Raw genomic sequence first — 15407 nt, 5'->3', positions numbered from 1 at the left:
TTGCCTTTGAATTTGGCTTCAAGCTTGATTTCTTTCTCCTTTTATTTGCCTGAATGTAATGTGTACCAGGGAGAGACAAGCACTTAAATTTGACTTCTTCATTTAATTGTGTGGCAGAACACAGAAACAGATACTTGCAGATGATGCTTTTCACAGTAACCAAAGATGAATGTCAAAATTAATAGTATAAAATTGCTACTGTAGCTCCCTACCATTTGCCTGTGTTAATTCTTTTTAAGTCTGGTACTAATGATAAGCAAATGTTTTCAAGAAAAAGAATAATAACTTTATATTGTAACTCACTCTAGAACAAGAGGTGTGCTACATCTACAGATGGTTGTAATACTGGTGCCAGGTTCTGTGCCTCCTTTTACAGAGGCCTGGAGTTGTTTTCCCAAGTTGGAAAAAGAACATTACAAAAAACAAAGGTGGAGGGGGGAGAAGCAGCAGCCTCTGAGAAAAGCAAAGCCTGAAACATGAGCTGCTGCTATGAGTTGTTTAAGCTGCGGACAGGTATTGACAGGTCGTCCTGGGAAGGCACTGACTGCTGATCTGGCCCTGAGTGCCTGCAGCAAGCCCCATGTGTGATGCTGCTGTAGGAGAAATGGAATGTTTGAGCTTCCTGTGAGCAGGATAACAGTCAAAATTCCTGCCTTTTTGCAAAAAAAAAAAGTCCAATTTCCTAAAATGCTGGAGAAAAATCTCAGTTGGGATGGTGCCTTACGAGGTGAAATTCCAGCATTCGATTTGCATTCTTACGTGCTGAAGACATGTGAGCTGTTTGTCTGTACAAGCGTATTTAGATACGAGAGCAAAGTCCACCCAACCACCCTGCTCAAAACTTAGCAGCTGTTTGTCCTCCCATTGTTTTGGGCTCATCTGGGGCCTGGTTTCTTCTCTGAGCTTCCCTAGTTCCTGCGGAAACTCAGTCCTGGGATCAGAATTCCTTTTCTGTCACGTGAGGTCACGTCAGCTCCACCTACCTCCATCCCTAAAATTCCTCTTAAAAATGATGTTGCCTGTTTTTCCGATCGCAGCTGGGGGAGTGCCTGGTTCTGCATTCTCCGTGTTTGGGGTTTAGGTTATATAAGACACACACGAGCTGCAAAATGTGGGAACTCTCCGAGCCTTTATTTGCCCGTTTTTGCAGATGGCTGTTTCTTCAAATCATGGAAACAAGCACGAAGTATTAGTTCATTAATTCTTTTTATCATCTGGAAGGCATAGTGCAAATACCAGTAAAAATGCTTACAAAGCATTTTGTGACTGTCAAACCAGTACAGTTTTATTCCTACTTCAGATGCAGCTCTTTGGTTGTCTCTCCTTTATTTTCTTGGGTTGTTTTTTTTTTTCCTTTTATATTTCCTGGGTGTGGTGCTTGGTCCCAGGCATTGACAGAATGACATTGCTTTTATTGACATTTCAAATGATTAACCTAATTTTTATTTTATTTATTAGTGATGTCCCTAATTTTGTCAGAATAATGCTATTTGAAAATTACATGGGCATGATGGTCTTTATCAACCAAAAGCAATTCTACTGATTTGATGGCACTGGAGGGAGCTAAAGACCATGAGGACAAGGTTCATATAAGTACTTTGTTGAAACACAATGAAAGGATATCCCATTAGGTTCACCTGCTTTAATTGCTCAGAGCAGCCTATGGTCAGGGACATACTGTTATAATGCACATATAGGGTGTTGCCATATTAGTGATATCTGAAACTGAAGACAAGCAGTCATTTGCTTATTTGCATTCAAAGATGTTGGGGGATCCAAACAAATTTATATTCTATAGAGACAGTCTTAAACTCCATTAAAAATTACTTACATGGATTTTTGCCTAAATAACTGCTTAAACAGTCTCATTAGACCAAGTTAGCAGCAGCTAATCTAATACGTGGCTGAGAAGATCCCACTTGCACCTTGTTGATTTACACAGACTTTGAAATACTATTAAATCTAAAGTTTCCCCTCCAAGTTCAGGCCTCACAGAGCATGGGAGTGATGTAGTCAGTGATGTGGTTATGTTGATTTCTTCTGCTGTCTGAAGTCTATGACTTCAGCTTACTATTAAAAACATCTTGCAACATAAAAATCCCTGACCTTGTTCATAGATACAGACTTTTTTCTACCTTCCAGAAAACAGGAACTGAAAAAAATACATTAAGAATATGGGGGAGCAGGGTGGGAGAGTTCATCGTCAGTCATACTTGAATTCTCACTAGTCCAGCTTGATGGCTTTATAGGTAGTAAAGACCATGGAAACAACTTATTTTTCTTACAATCAAGTTATTAGAATGGAACTTTTCATTCCTTGTGTAAAATTAAAAATCGTAGTCTTTAGTGTGCAGAGCTCTTGCTGAGATAACTGCAAAAGATGCCAAACTCTATGGAGTTTGATTCTTCAGGATGACAGCCTTAGAGCGTCACAGGAGATTGAAACCATTTGGATTTCTGATCAGTTCACTTCTTGTTTTATTTTAAATACTGATTTGTTCAAAGGGATAAGGAAAAATGCAGGCAAACAGATCTTTTTTAAATGTAGAGAAGAGAAAACATCCCGTAGCAAATAGTTGATAGTGTGTTGCAAGAGACAGGATCATTAGTTGGATCTGAGACTCCAGTGTGTTTGGCCCACTAATAGGACAGAAAGTTGGAGAAGTAGGGCAGTAGCAAAACAAGGTGAGAAATTTTGTTACATTAGCATTTAAGTGCTTCATTTTTTCCCTGGTTTTTGGCTTCCTTTGCAGCCCACTTTTAAGACAAAAGAAGTTAATAGGGATTGTGCCAAGTTCTCCCCACTCACTCACACCACGTCCCGCCCTGGGCTTGCCCGGGAATAGGATCACGACGTAGTGATCTCATCCATACCGTTACCTTTCATTGCTGTACCCAACCCTGGATTTGGATCAGCTTTATGTTTCCTCCTGGCATGGGGAAGTAATTTTCTGGGGTGGGGTGAGGGGCTGTTCCGAAGTTATTTGACACATGCAGGTTTGTGTGGCGGGGCGAGCCTCGGAGGCATGCGGTAGCGAGTTGTTTTTAACCGGTCTGTTTTGGTACTTGCAAGTGTGAAAATACCTTTGTACAAGTTCACAAAGGAGGAGTGAAGGCAGCTGGAGCAGCCTCAGGGGTTTGGGTCAGTTATCCGTGGGGGAGCTGTGTGGTATGTGGGTTGCATTTGAAGACGGGTGATTGAATACAGTCACAGGCCGGTGGCTGTGGGATAACACGTGCCCCCGGTCAGCGGGAAGCATAAAGGAGCACAAATGTGCCTGGGGGAGGCATCGCTCCAAAGCCATCACTGGAGGAGGAGCATCTAGTAACAGTGAAGAGCTAATGGCAGTGGGGGACTGGCAGGAGCCCTGGGGCTTGGGGGGGGGGGCCTCTTCCAGTGAAGGACTGGAGTATTTGGCCAGATTTGCGTGACTGCAGTGTCTTCTGCTCTGAAGCCCTCTCCCCCTTATCTTTCTCCCAGACAAAACAGTAAAATTTGTGCATTATATGAGACAGAAAGGGCTATCCCATAATAATTTATTCATTGCTTTCTTAAGGGAGAAAAAAAATCACATATATAGGATTTTTTTACTATAATTTAAATCAAAACTTGCAGTAGATTGTACGCCCTTACACTAACTTGGAGTGTCTTTATACAGAACAACAACTCCTAAATTGGGCTGCATTACACGCTATAAAGTACATTTTCCAAAATACTTGGGTGAAGACTGCTGTTTCCTGAAACGTGCACTGTTCAGGATGGCAATTGAGCAGACTGGATGTGGTGAAAGGAAGGGGGAAGGGGAGGGAAGCTTACACACAGCGTTAAGGCTGGGTGGAAGTTACTCTACAATTTTTAGCAATTAAAATATCCATGTAGGGACCTAAAGGAATCCTGTGGGCTGATGGTGCAGTTTGTGTGGCGTATGTGCTCGATGCCTTTATGGCATACAGAAGATATTTTACTGTGGCTTAATGCTTGTTGCAGTTTTTTTTATTACCATCTGTAGTCTCTATTGGTTTCTGATAGAGCAACTATGATTTTATGTTTTGGGAGTGGTGTCCGCTGTGTTGTATCACGCTGACTGTTTCCAGTGTCTGTGAAATAGCAAAGTCTTACAACTTCAGTCTGATTCCTGAGCTGTTGCTTTCATACGCTGTAGAAAATATTGAAAGTCCTGATTATACAAATGTCTTCTGTTGGGTAATATTGACAAATACACTGAATAACATTTTTGACATAACATTCTGTTCCCACACAGATAATTTGGATGTAATTGAATGGGTTGATCAAGAGTCTGTGCTAAAAATACGTTTTCTCACCCACTAAGTGCAAGAAAATACTTGCTCAAAAGGCGGTTTTGTCAGGCAGAGCTGTTGGAAAGTGGGCTGGGTTATGCCGTGACTACTGATGCTGCCTTCCACCTCTGAAAGCATGGCTCGGGTCTGGCCTGAGCTGCAGACACAGGCTGTTTGGAACCTCAGCGTAGTGCACGGCTGAGGTTTTGTCCCTGGTGAGGGTCCAAAGGGACGGTGGTGAGGCTGAGGAGGAGAGCGGCTCGCTGCAGCCTGACAGAGGCTTTGGGCGACCATGTCTGTATCAGGCACTGAGCAGCCTGTGAATGACTTTCAACGGGGCAAAGCGCTCCGGTCCATGCAGGATCCCCTCCAGGATGCCTGTCAGACTCGCTGGAGCGCGTGAACACGCTTGAGCCAAAAACACACAGAAATAGTTAGAGGGGGAAGTTCTGAAGACCTCTCTTCTTCTGTTTTTCCTTATTTTACTGGTCTCCTGGGCAAAACGCTGCATTGTTACAGTTTCAAAAGGGGTATGGTTTTGCTGCAGACTACCAGGGAAGAAAGAAAGAATAAAGGGGCTTTATAAGAAAGACTGACTGTTGAGCGCGTAATAAAGTAACTTTTCTCCTTCTCCCGATCTCCTATCGAATAAATCTCGTGCTAACAAGCAGCGCAGGCTGTCCCCCGCCCGCCGCTCCCCGCAGGCCGAGCCCCATTGTACCTTTCCAGCCTTTGAAACGGCCTGTGCCTATTTTTATTTGTCAGGCCGGGGCTGGGCTGGCCCCATTCCAGATGTGTCTCACAAGATTTGGTGCCGATGAGCTATTTATAGCACTGTGGTTCCATTGTCATGGCAACCGTGCTAGAGGCCAAGGCGGCTGGGAGCTATTTCTGGACTTGTGCTGTAATGTAAAACTGATTGGGAAAGTTAGTGCATCCTCTAAGCCAGACTAACTTTAGACAGGCAGAGGGGAAAAAAAACAGAGAGAGACAACTACAACGTCTTTAAATAGATTTTTCTTTTTCTCCTACCTTTTCCCCATTTCTGCTCTCGCTCAGTAGCAGTTTCGGAAGGGAGGGTTTGCCTTCTGCTGGGTTTGTCTCAAATTCATTCATGCCTCCTGGCGGATTGCACTTTTTTAATTAGTCAGCGTAGGAAGCCGGGTGTGTAACCAGCCCTGTTTTTAGGGCAAGGTTTGTATTTCAAGGCATCGCAGAGTCTTTGCTGCCTGCTCGCTGGGGTATGGTTAGGGGGTTTTCACAGTAGTTGCAGTTCTTCATAACCCATAGTTTTAATACTCTATTTTTCATGTGTGCTTCATGCTCTCCGCACCATATAAGGAACTGTAACCTTGATTACCACAAGATGATTCCAAATATATGGAGTCATACTTTTCAGCTTTCTCATTATTTGCTTCAAAATTAGACCCATGGTGCCCCTCCGCCTCCAAGTGGCTGGAATGCCGCGAGGTTCTTCCGTAATTACAGCTGGGGCCGCTCTCAAAATCACTTTTCTGGGAGATGTATGCATTAATGCAAGCTATAATTAAATTCTGAGCTTTAGACTGGTTTTAAGTCTTTGTGTGACTTGCTGCTTTGATAAGGAAATCATAATAACCTTGAGATTGGGAATAAAGAAATGCTCTGCAGCTTCTTGAGAAAGCTTTCTGAAGTCGTTTAGTTTACTCCTGTTCAAGTCTTATACTACATTTTGAACTTCATTTCCAATACAAATCTGGTTTTGAGTGGGGTCCTTATGCCTGAGGACTGACATGCAAATCTTCATTACAGGAACACCGTATGTAAGCTGTTTTACATGCAATATAGTGCTCTCGTAATTATACCAATGCTGTTTGTTACAGTACTGTCCCTACATGCCTGTCCCTAAACACTTGGGATTTTTTTTTCCTTCTTTTTCCTTGTGAAGTAGTTAAAGTAATTGCAAAGGTTTTGATGGATTTTTATTTTTTTTTTTCCTTTTTCCCCTCTCTCCTTATCGAGTTTTGTCTAGAGGGAAAAAAAGACCTGTGTCTTTCTCAGTCTTTTTCATCATCTGGTAACTTGTTTGGAGCATTTCTTCTGTGAGCACCTTAACACTAAAAACTCCACCTTTGCAAGTCATCGGAAATATCAGTATACCTTGAAAAAAGAAACAAACAAAAAAAGTATTAATGTCTCAATTTTAATTTTTAAGGAAAAACATGACAGCTTTGGCTTCATATACTGTCTGTGTTTGCAAGGTACAATAAATACTAACAGATTGAATGTTTGCTTATTTTATTTGCATCGTTCCTCTAACTTTGCCTGCTTTTCTGCTTCTCTTGCAAAATAAACTGGCTGAAATGTAAAAGAAATCTTTATCACCAGTTTAAGGAATAGGATTTCCCCCACCCCCTGAATATCCAGCTTGCTCCCAAGAAGAGCAGAAGCAGGTAGACCCGAGGGATGGGCAGTGTATCCATATGTGCTTCCAACTGGAAATAACCCCTGTGCCCTGAGTCGGTGTCGGTGTGTGGATGCTGCGTGGGAAGCTGTGGGTTAGACGTTGTAACAAACCTGGCTTTTCAGGGTCTTGAAAGTTCTTATGTGTTAACATGGTTTTAAACTGTGTTGAAGTTACAGTATATATGTGATGTGTTTCTTACCGTGATGTATTAATATTCCCTTTTAAAAGGAATAGTATATCTTTGTACTACCCCTGTGACTCCGGCTTCAGCACAGGCAACATAGCTAAAGACAGAATTTATCAAGTAGTTAACCATTTAGCTTTTAGAAAGCTGTTGCTGAATAATGACGGATTATGGCAGCGGGAGTAAAGCAGAAGTAAAGCATGGTCTGTTTTGAGAAATAAAGAATACACTCTTGTTTATAAACAGCATTAATGTTGAATTAAATTTCAGCTTAAAACTACTTTCCAGCGCTTTGAGTTAGTTTTTAGTCTTCATAGGGCATAGGTGACTTCATAAAAATCTGCTGGGCATTTGCACAGTTTAGTCCTTAGGCAGATCAATAAACAAATATTAATTTCTTTTTGGATATAGAAACTTGAACTGTAAAGACTGTCTTCTCAGTGATCAGGGTAAATCCAGCTTTAATTCTTAGCAAAATCTTGATAATTCTTGGTAATATTCCGGTTGATTCTTAGTAATATCTTGATAAAAACACATGACTCAGGAAATGGAAATTCCATTTCCACTGACTCAGGGGACTCTGGGCAATTAACTTACTCCCTGTGGGCCTACCTTTAAAACAGGGTTAATGTAAGGTGTGCAGTTCAGGACGGGAAGGTAGAGGCAGGAAATGCAGCATGAATGAAGGCAAGCAGGAGTTGTGAGCGTGATTTACTGTCTGTAGAATACCGTGAGGCTCTCAAAGGCAAGAAACTTCACTAATACAGAGCTCCAGTACTACTGCTGGGGGTTATAAAGTTATGAACAAACTTTGTATTTGGTTGGGATTGAAATTTTGAATTTTTGATTTTACTGACATGAAAAACGGGATCTCGGTTTGTCTTCTAAGAGAAATGTTTTGTATACAAATACAGGTTACGACTTGACAAAAAAAATTGTGATGCAAATGAAGCTCTTCAAATATAGGTGTTGTCAGTTTGAAGAGACCTTTCCAGGGTTGTTCTGGTCTGAAAGCAAAAGCTCTTCTTCACAAAGCAAAAAAGAAATAATAATTCTTGCCTGCCAACCATTTTGTCAGATTACAGAGAGTAAACCTTCAAGCTAGTTTTTATTGAAAAGACTGTCAAGGAGAGGCAGTGTGATTTCCCCCTCCCTGTTCTTTCCAAGTCGGTGAAGTCGTGTTGTTTCTTGAGGTGGAAGATTTAAAGTGTTCTATACCTTTCCAGTGGGGAAAAATGAGTGCAGGCTGCAGCTCTTAGTCCGGCAGCAGCATTGTTCATTCAGGAAGTTCCCCCCCCACAGGGATTAACAGCTTTCCCTGTATGAAGGAACTTCAGAATGAATCAGTAGCTGGCATATATCTTGATCTGAAAATTGGAGCATAGTTTTGACATAATAGGCTTATTAAAAATTTGGAAAGAATTGGGAATACGTGTATGACTTAATTACTTTGACCTGCAGGAGCTAAGGCAAGCTTCTGTGTATCTCTCTGTATGAAGTCAGCCTCCTACGTGCACCCCTTTAAGAAACTTCACTGTTTACAAGAATCTGTTTAAAATATTTCACACGTGTTTTTTTCCTTCCCCAAGCTGAAGGAAGGGAGGCCAAAATAAAGTGCGTTTTTTAATTTCATATTGCTTTTATTAATTCCTATTTTAATTTTTATTAATACCTTTCATTTAGTATCTTGGTGCCGTGTCTGCTGCTGCCCTAGAGAGACTCCTTCCCCAGTGTTGCTGACTGCAAATGACTTAAAGCTGTAAAGTCTTTGTGTTGTTTTTTTTTTTAATGTGTCACAGCAGTACCAATGTTCTATTATAACACAGGCAGAAGTGCCTTTAAGTGACAGCATTCTGCAGAGCAATAACTGGTCCGTTATTTAGTCATGTCCAGAATCTGGCCTGAAGTGAGAATTGGCAGCAATGCTGAATGCATGATTTGCTTTCTGGAAAACAGCTTTCCCATCTAGTCTCTGGGAAAAATTTACAGGAGAAACCCCTGACATTGTGACTTGGTGGGGGACTTGCTCACAGAGTAAAATTCAGTTTCGTGGTTTGACAGTTTTATTTGAGTTATTTCACCAAGGTCACTTTTCTTTCTCCCTGCAAAAGAAAGGGAGCTGCCATTGTAGGTGGGCATATCTCCAGGAGGCTTAGAACAATGTATAACAGCAGAGAATTCAGCGCACAAAGCAGTTCTGAAGTGGCCTCACTTGTGTTTTGGGTAGAGCAGAACAAGAATTAAAAATAGAAATTAATGATGGTAAATTTGGGTTTATTTTGAATTAGGCTTTGTTCTCATCCGACTTGACTGTTACTTTAATTTACTGGAGAAATGATTTGATCTTGATTAACACTGACTTGGAAGTCTCTGAACATAGTGCATTGGTCTTTGCTGAACTCTCAGGCTCCCACTGTTGCTCCTTATTTTAGGTGTATCAGACTAGATCAGATTTCTGCCACTCCTTTCTCCTTACAGCACATGTATTTTTCAGTTGACCAACTGAAATAATCCCTCTTCTATGAGCAAAAAAAATCAAACTGGTTTTTAATGTTGTTAGCCCTCTCTAAAGCTGCTAGAGCAGACCTTCATGCAAAGGCACATGCAGAGGAGCTCTGCATTCAGCATATTGCTTTGCTCCATTTTCCCTAAAATGCCACTGGAAGCAAGGCAGGTTTTCTGGGACCTATCACACAGTGAAAGACTTCCTTCTTGAACGAGTATTGTTACGAGTATCAGATGTTCCTGAATGTTGGAACTTGTTTTGGGGGGAAGAAGAAATGTTTATTCCATTCGAACTTGTTTTACCTGGCATGAGCATTGCTATTGGAATTCATCTCAAGTACAGTACTGCTGCTCCTATGTGGCTGATGTTTTTCAAGGAAATCATAGGCCTAAAAATAGTCTGCATAAACAACAGTAAGAGGTTTTGTACTTTCAGTTCCAGGTTTTAGCAATATCTTGTTGTTAGTTTCTAATTGTCTGTTTCCAAAATCCATTAAGCTGATTAGCAGAGTGTTGAAAAACAAACCCAAATTTTAAAACTAATACTTTAAAACAAGCCACCTTTTGTGGAAACCTCTGCATAAAATACTCTCCTTAGATCAGTAAGTACGGAAATGCTGGTTCATTATAGTATCCTTTATAAACATGTTATGTTTGGGACAGTTTTTAAGCATCCTCCAACTCGTGAAATTGCCACATGATTCTGAAACCACGGTCTTAGGGGAGAATATAATACGGAAACACTCATAGTGGTTGGAATCCATGGTTGTTACATGTTTAACATCCTTTGCGTACTGAACAGAGCTTTACTTCTTTACCTTTGGATTAAAAAACAAAAGAGAAGTAAAATTTCTTCACAGCCTGGGAGAGATGAGGAAACATTGCAACCACAATTTTTCACCAGATTTATCTTTTTCTGTCTCTTGGTCACTTGTCATGATGGAAATTGGTCTTTACACTTTGTATCACGTTTTTAGCAGCACGTTTACTATGATACATTTTTGTGTGTTGAAAATTCTGTAGCTCAGTTTAAACAACAATTACTTTTCATTTGTCTCTGAAACAAGAAGGTCTTCTAGGTCTTGGTGAGAAGGACACTGAGCTATACAACTGTTTTTCCTCCTTCCTCTGCTCTTCATTAGGTATTTTAGGAAGTCAGTTGAAGAGTATGGGCTGAAGCTGAGGGCTGAGAGCCTTCCCGATTTTAATGGGAGTTTGCTTTCTGATTTGTGAATCTTGGACATGGCTAGCTATCCCTCCCCCCCACTTCAAATTGTTGCCTGCAAGCGTAGGTAATGCTCTTCCAGCATATCTACATGTATGTAGGGATCAGAAGGGAAAACCCAGCTTTGTGATTTCTGCTTCATAAAAAAAAAAAAAAAAAGTTGACATGAAGAATTTAAAAGGAAACGCTTAAAAGCAAGGATATTGGGTTTGAGACTGTAATTAATCATTACCGTTAGGGATAAAGTTACCTGTAGGAGCACTGCTAGATCTCCTAATAGTAGTGCAGTGGAAGGTGTCAGACCCTGGGGCTCCCTTGCTGTATACTGAGTGTTGGGCAGTATGGTTGGGGGGTGGACAGCATTAAATCTGCATCCTGGAGCTGCTGGGTTTGCTCTGTCTTTAGTGTCACAGAAACACCACCATAGAACAGAGTTAACAGATTGCTTTCTTGAGATTTTTACTCTTGGAGTTGAAGTCAAGGATAATTGGTAGGTTACAATTAATTGGTAAGAATCTTTTAAAGACTCCAGGGTATTCTCTTTAGCTAATGCCTAATGAATTTGAATAAGATATATCTTTTTATACCCATTTTGCCTACTACTGCTAGTAAAAACGGGTACCAACTATGAACAGAAAATATCAGTATTCCCTCTCACTTAACTGAGCTTGTCATGAAATTGGTTTGGGAATTTCATTTACTGAAAGAATTATATGGACAATAATTCTTTACAAATACTCATCTAACTTTCAGGAAAATAGCATGTAGGCAAGGTGAGTCATTGCTTTACTGTTAGCAGGAGCAGATTGTGTTGTACAATTTATATATTACAAAAATTAAACTACTTCTATGTTTGTTAATGGAGGGAGCTGAGCAGGAGGGGCTGGAACGAGATTTCCAGACCTGATTAATAAAACTGTGGACTTGGCCCTCTGCTGGGTGGTGCTGGGAAGTGCATGGTTTAAATACCAGTGCTTGACTGTTGAGCAGTTTCAGTATGTTAGCATTTTGTGAATCTGATGCATTAAAATACAACAAATCTTATCTGGGAAGCTGTCAGCTACTAAAACGTTGTCTATTTTGAGAATTAAAAGTGACCCTTTCTTTCCTTTCCCTAGTTTCCTAGACAAGATTGACATAGTCAAACAAAATGAGTATACACCGTCTGACCAGGTAAGGAAAGTTTCATTAAGAAGTTACACAACTTATCTGTCTTTGAGGATCATACAGATTTTCTAATTGCCATTTGTGGTACTAATACAGGTACTACCATGTACTGTGCCTATTTAGTATTCCAGTAAAAATTACAGTATCATTTGGATGGAGATCATGTTTATTAAATGAAAATGTGCCTAGATTCAAGACTCCCATCATGCTTCTGTGACTGAAACTCAAATATCCATTTGCAGGAGTAATTTATAATGTTTTGTTCCTTGCTGAATAACCATCATGAACTTTGTATGATGCAAAGTTGGTTGGGATCTTCTCAGCCCCACTGGCTCCCACTGACACCAGATTTTGTATAAATAACCTTGTTAGAAAAACTTAATTTTTATCAGAGTAGAAGTTGTAGTTTTCATTTGGTTACAGGTAATCTGAGGATCTTTTTAGGATCAAATCCCTAATCCAAACCCACATGTATATTCCTAACTTTCTGCCCATAAATAATGCAGTTAAGCATGTAGTGTATTTTCACAGGATAAAGAACCAAAAACCATTCATGTCCCAGAACTTTCACAGACAGTATTGGTGAGGAGAGAGCAGTTTGTATCCTAAGTTGTTCAAGAATAAATTAATCATTCACCCTTTAAAAAGCAGAGGGTTCTCATAAATGAGGCTTTCTTGTCGTGGAGATAATTCCACTATTTTAAAAAAAAAGATATCAGAAATACAGTTTATTATAAATGAAATTTGGAGCAACTAATCTTCAGTTACAAAACTTCAAACCAAGCATCAGTTTTGTCTGTGTCGAATCAGTGACTTTCCCTTTTTTCCCTAGGATCTTCTCAGATGCAGAGTTCTGACGTCAGGAATTTTTGAAACGAAGTTTCAGGTGGATAAAGTAAATTTTCAGTAAGTATTCCTTTTTTTTCCTTTTACTACAATGCAGACAGTGCCAGGGTAAATCAGGGGACAGTCTCCCATATAGTCATTGAGATTTCTGTATTTCTCAAGTGGATGTTTAATAGGGAGCAAGTAATTTATGGGTTTTTTTAATTTAGTTCTTTGGCTTTCAAAAGAAATGCAAATTGATGTGCAATCTTCTGCTTTTATTTCAGATATCAAAGAACAAAATGTTTTACATCTGTTTTTACTAATGCATGAGTGTTTGATTCATTGCTGGTGTGTATAGTAACGTATTTGACCGAAATCTTTGTACAAATCCAAGTAAACAGAAAATGCATGTTCTCTTTACTGTCCCAGCTTAGAAGGATTGCTTGACCTGAATAAAAACTGATGAGTTTTAGTCTGGTTTCATTGACTGTAGATCTGTAATACTTGTTCCAGCAAATGATTTTTTTGTAGGACCTTATTTAATGTCTTAGATTTTAAGGGTGAAAACGAATCTGCAGTGTACGTGGACAAGAGTTTCTTACTTCAGGTGTATGTGTTGGTGAAAGTAAACATAAGTATGTGTTGTGAGGAACACTCTGGGTGAGCAAGCTGGGGGACTGTTAACCTGTTCAGGATCTCATAATCCTTGATTCCTTTTAGCTTCTATGACATGGAAGTCCTAAAATTTCTGTTTGCATTTGAGGGGGAAGAAGATCCAAACACACAATGTGTTCTGACTGAGTTTTTCTTTCTTAGTATGTTCGATGTTGGAGGGCAACGAGATGAACGCCGAAAATGGATCCAGTGTTTTAATGGTATGATTAGAATTTGTGTTTGTTTTATAAAATAATTCTCTGCAAAATTTGAATTCCCAATCTTCATTTTCTCACTGTGTGAAAGTGAAAGCTGGTGAAAATATTTTTGTCTTTGTTGTCTGGACAAACTCTGAAGCTATGCTAAAAGTCTCGTCTTTTTGTAGAAATGAGATCTTACAGAATAGAATGCAACTTAGAATTCATCGTCTTTTGCTACGGTCATTGTCACAGTATCACCTGAATACTTTACATATGTGTGAAACTACTGTGCAGTATTTTCTTCTGTGCCGTTAATAACAGATTTGTTTGGGATTTACCTCTGCTCCTTCCTCTTCCCATTCCCTCATGATCCGACTCATCTCTTCTGCTGATGCTGTCTGAGATGAGCTTGGAAGTCACCATAAGGGGTCTGGAGCAGCACAGCCATACAGAACCAGAGATCTGGATTCTGTGATATGGGAATATCTCCCAGGAAAGAGATAGGGTCTCTAAGCCAGAATAGTACAGTGTAGGAGAACTAGAATGATAAACCATGAATACACAGTAATCTATTATTATTACTATTCACACAGATCAAACGTGCTGTTTGTTCTGATGTCTTCCCGCAAGGGCCTCCCTGTCCTTTCTCGATAGCTTAGAGTTGCTTTCTAGATTTTACAACTTTTAAACCTTCTTTAAACTTCTCTCTTAGCTTTCTTCAGTTTCTCTCTCTTGCTTCTGTTCCTTTCCTTTCTACATTTCCTGCCATCCTGTCAGCTCCTGTTCTGTGGCCTGCTTCTCCTGTCTTTAATGGTTTCTGCAGTTTCTTTTTGTATTTCTGGTGCTTGCAGTGCTGTCAGTAATAGCATTTCAGCCTGTTCTTCTCATGAAGCTGAAAATCTGGCTGCTTTTTACTGAACTTTGGGATTCCTGGATATTTCTTCTGAAGAAATAACTGATGGGTATTTCTCGATTCAGATGTGACTGCTATCATATTTGTGGTGGCGAGCAGTAGCTACAACATGGTTATACGAGAGGACAATCAGACCAATCGGCTTCAAGAAGCACTAAACCTCTTCAAGAGTATCTGGAACAACAGGTCTGTGAATTGAAGTTCCATTGTTTGTATCAAATAAATTAGTAATCCTGTCATATACAATAATCAAGACTTGTGTACTGGTTAGGATAGAGTTAATACTCTTTGTGGCAGTGCATAGGGTGCTGTGGTTTAGATTTGGACTGGAACAGTACTGGTAGCACACTAGTGTTGTAGCTGTCACTCAACAGTGTTTGCAGAGCTTCAAGGCCGCCTCAGTTTCTCACTCTGCCCCTGCTCAGTGATAGACCGGGGATGTGCAGTAGGTTGGGAACAGGCAGATGACCCAAGCAAATCAAAGAGGTATTCTGTACCATGTAACATCGTGCTTGGCAATCAAAGGGTAACAAGGGGGTTCAGGAGGGTTACCCACCTTGCTGGGCATTGGTTGACCCACAGGAGGTGGTGAGCGATTGCCTTTGCATCCTTGGTTTGATTTGGTTTCCTTTGTTCTCTCTTCTACTTATCCTTCACTTATTAAACAATTATTATTATATTTTTTATCTTGACCCCCAATATTCTTGCTTTATTCTTCCTCTCCTCTTCCTCTGTCCTGCTGAGGGGGAAGGTGAGCTGCTGTGTGGTGCTTTGCTACCCACCAGAGTTAGCCCACAGCCACAACGCAGCCTCTGTTATGTGCTTTTCACAGCGCAGTTAGAGCTCAGGTTCAGTCACAGCTGCCTCCCTGTTACATTAATGGCTGATAGACTCACCTGATTGAAGAAAACTCTGGAGAGTTACAAATTGGTAGTTGCCATATTGAGGCTGTAATTAAAGCACTGATAGAGTAGCACACTAAAAAT

At 40.3% G+C, this 15407-nt stretch overlaps 1 protein-coding gene across 3 annotated transcripts in view; it reads left to right on the top strand.

Moving 5' to 3' along the window:
- The window catches only part of GNAS (GNAS complex locus), a 151267-nt gene that overhangs the window by 130552 nt on the left and 5308 nt on the right, over nt 1-15407 (top strand). For all 3 annotated transcript variants that reach the window (XM_062604178.1, XM_062604179.1, XM_062604180.1), the window contains exons 6-9: nt 11778-11832; nt 12659-12732; nt 13471-13529; nt 14487-14607. In XM_062604178.1, the coding sequence (XP_062460162.1) occupies nt 11778-11832; nt 12659-12732; nt 13471-13529; nt 14487-14607 (309 nt within the window). The remainder of the gene's footprint in view (nt 1-11777; nt 11833-12658; nt 12733-13470; nt 13530-14486; nt 14608-15407) is intronic.

This window comes from Pezoporus occidentalis, unplaced genomic scaffold (genome assembly GCF_034315485.1).
Source record: "Pezoporus occidentalis ecotype Australia unplaced genomic scaffold, CSIRO_AGI_Poc_V1 ctg83, whole genome shotgun sequence".
Classification (NCBI taxonomy): Eukaryota; Metazoa; Chordata; class Aves; order Psittaciformes; family Psittacidae; genus Pezoporus; species Pezoporus occidentalis.
This window is presented reverse-complemented; position numbering and strand designations above follow the sequence as displayed.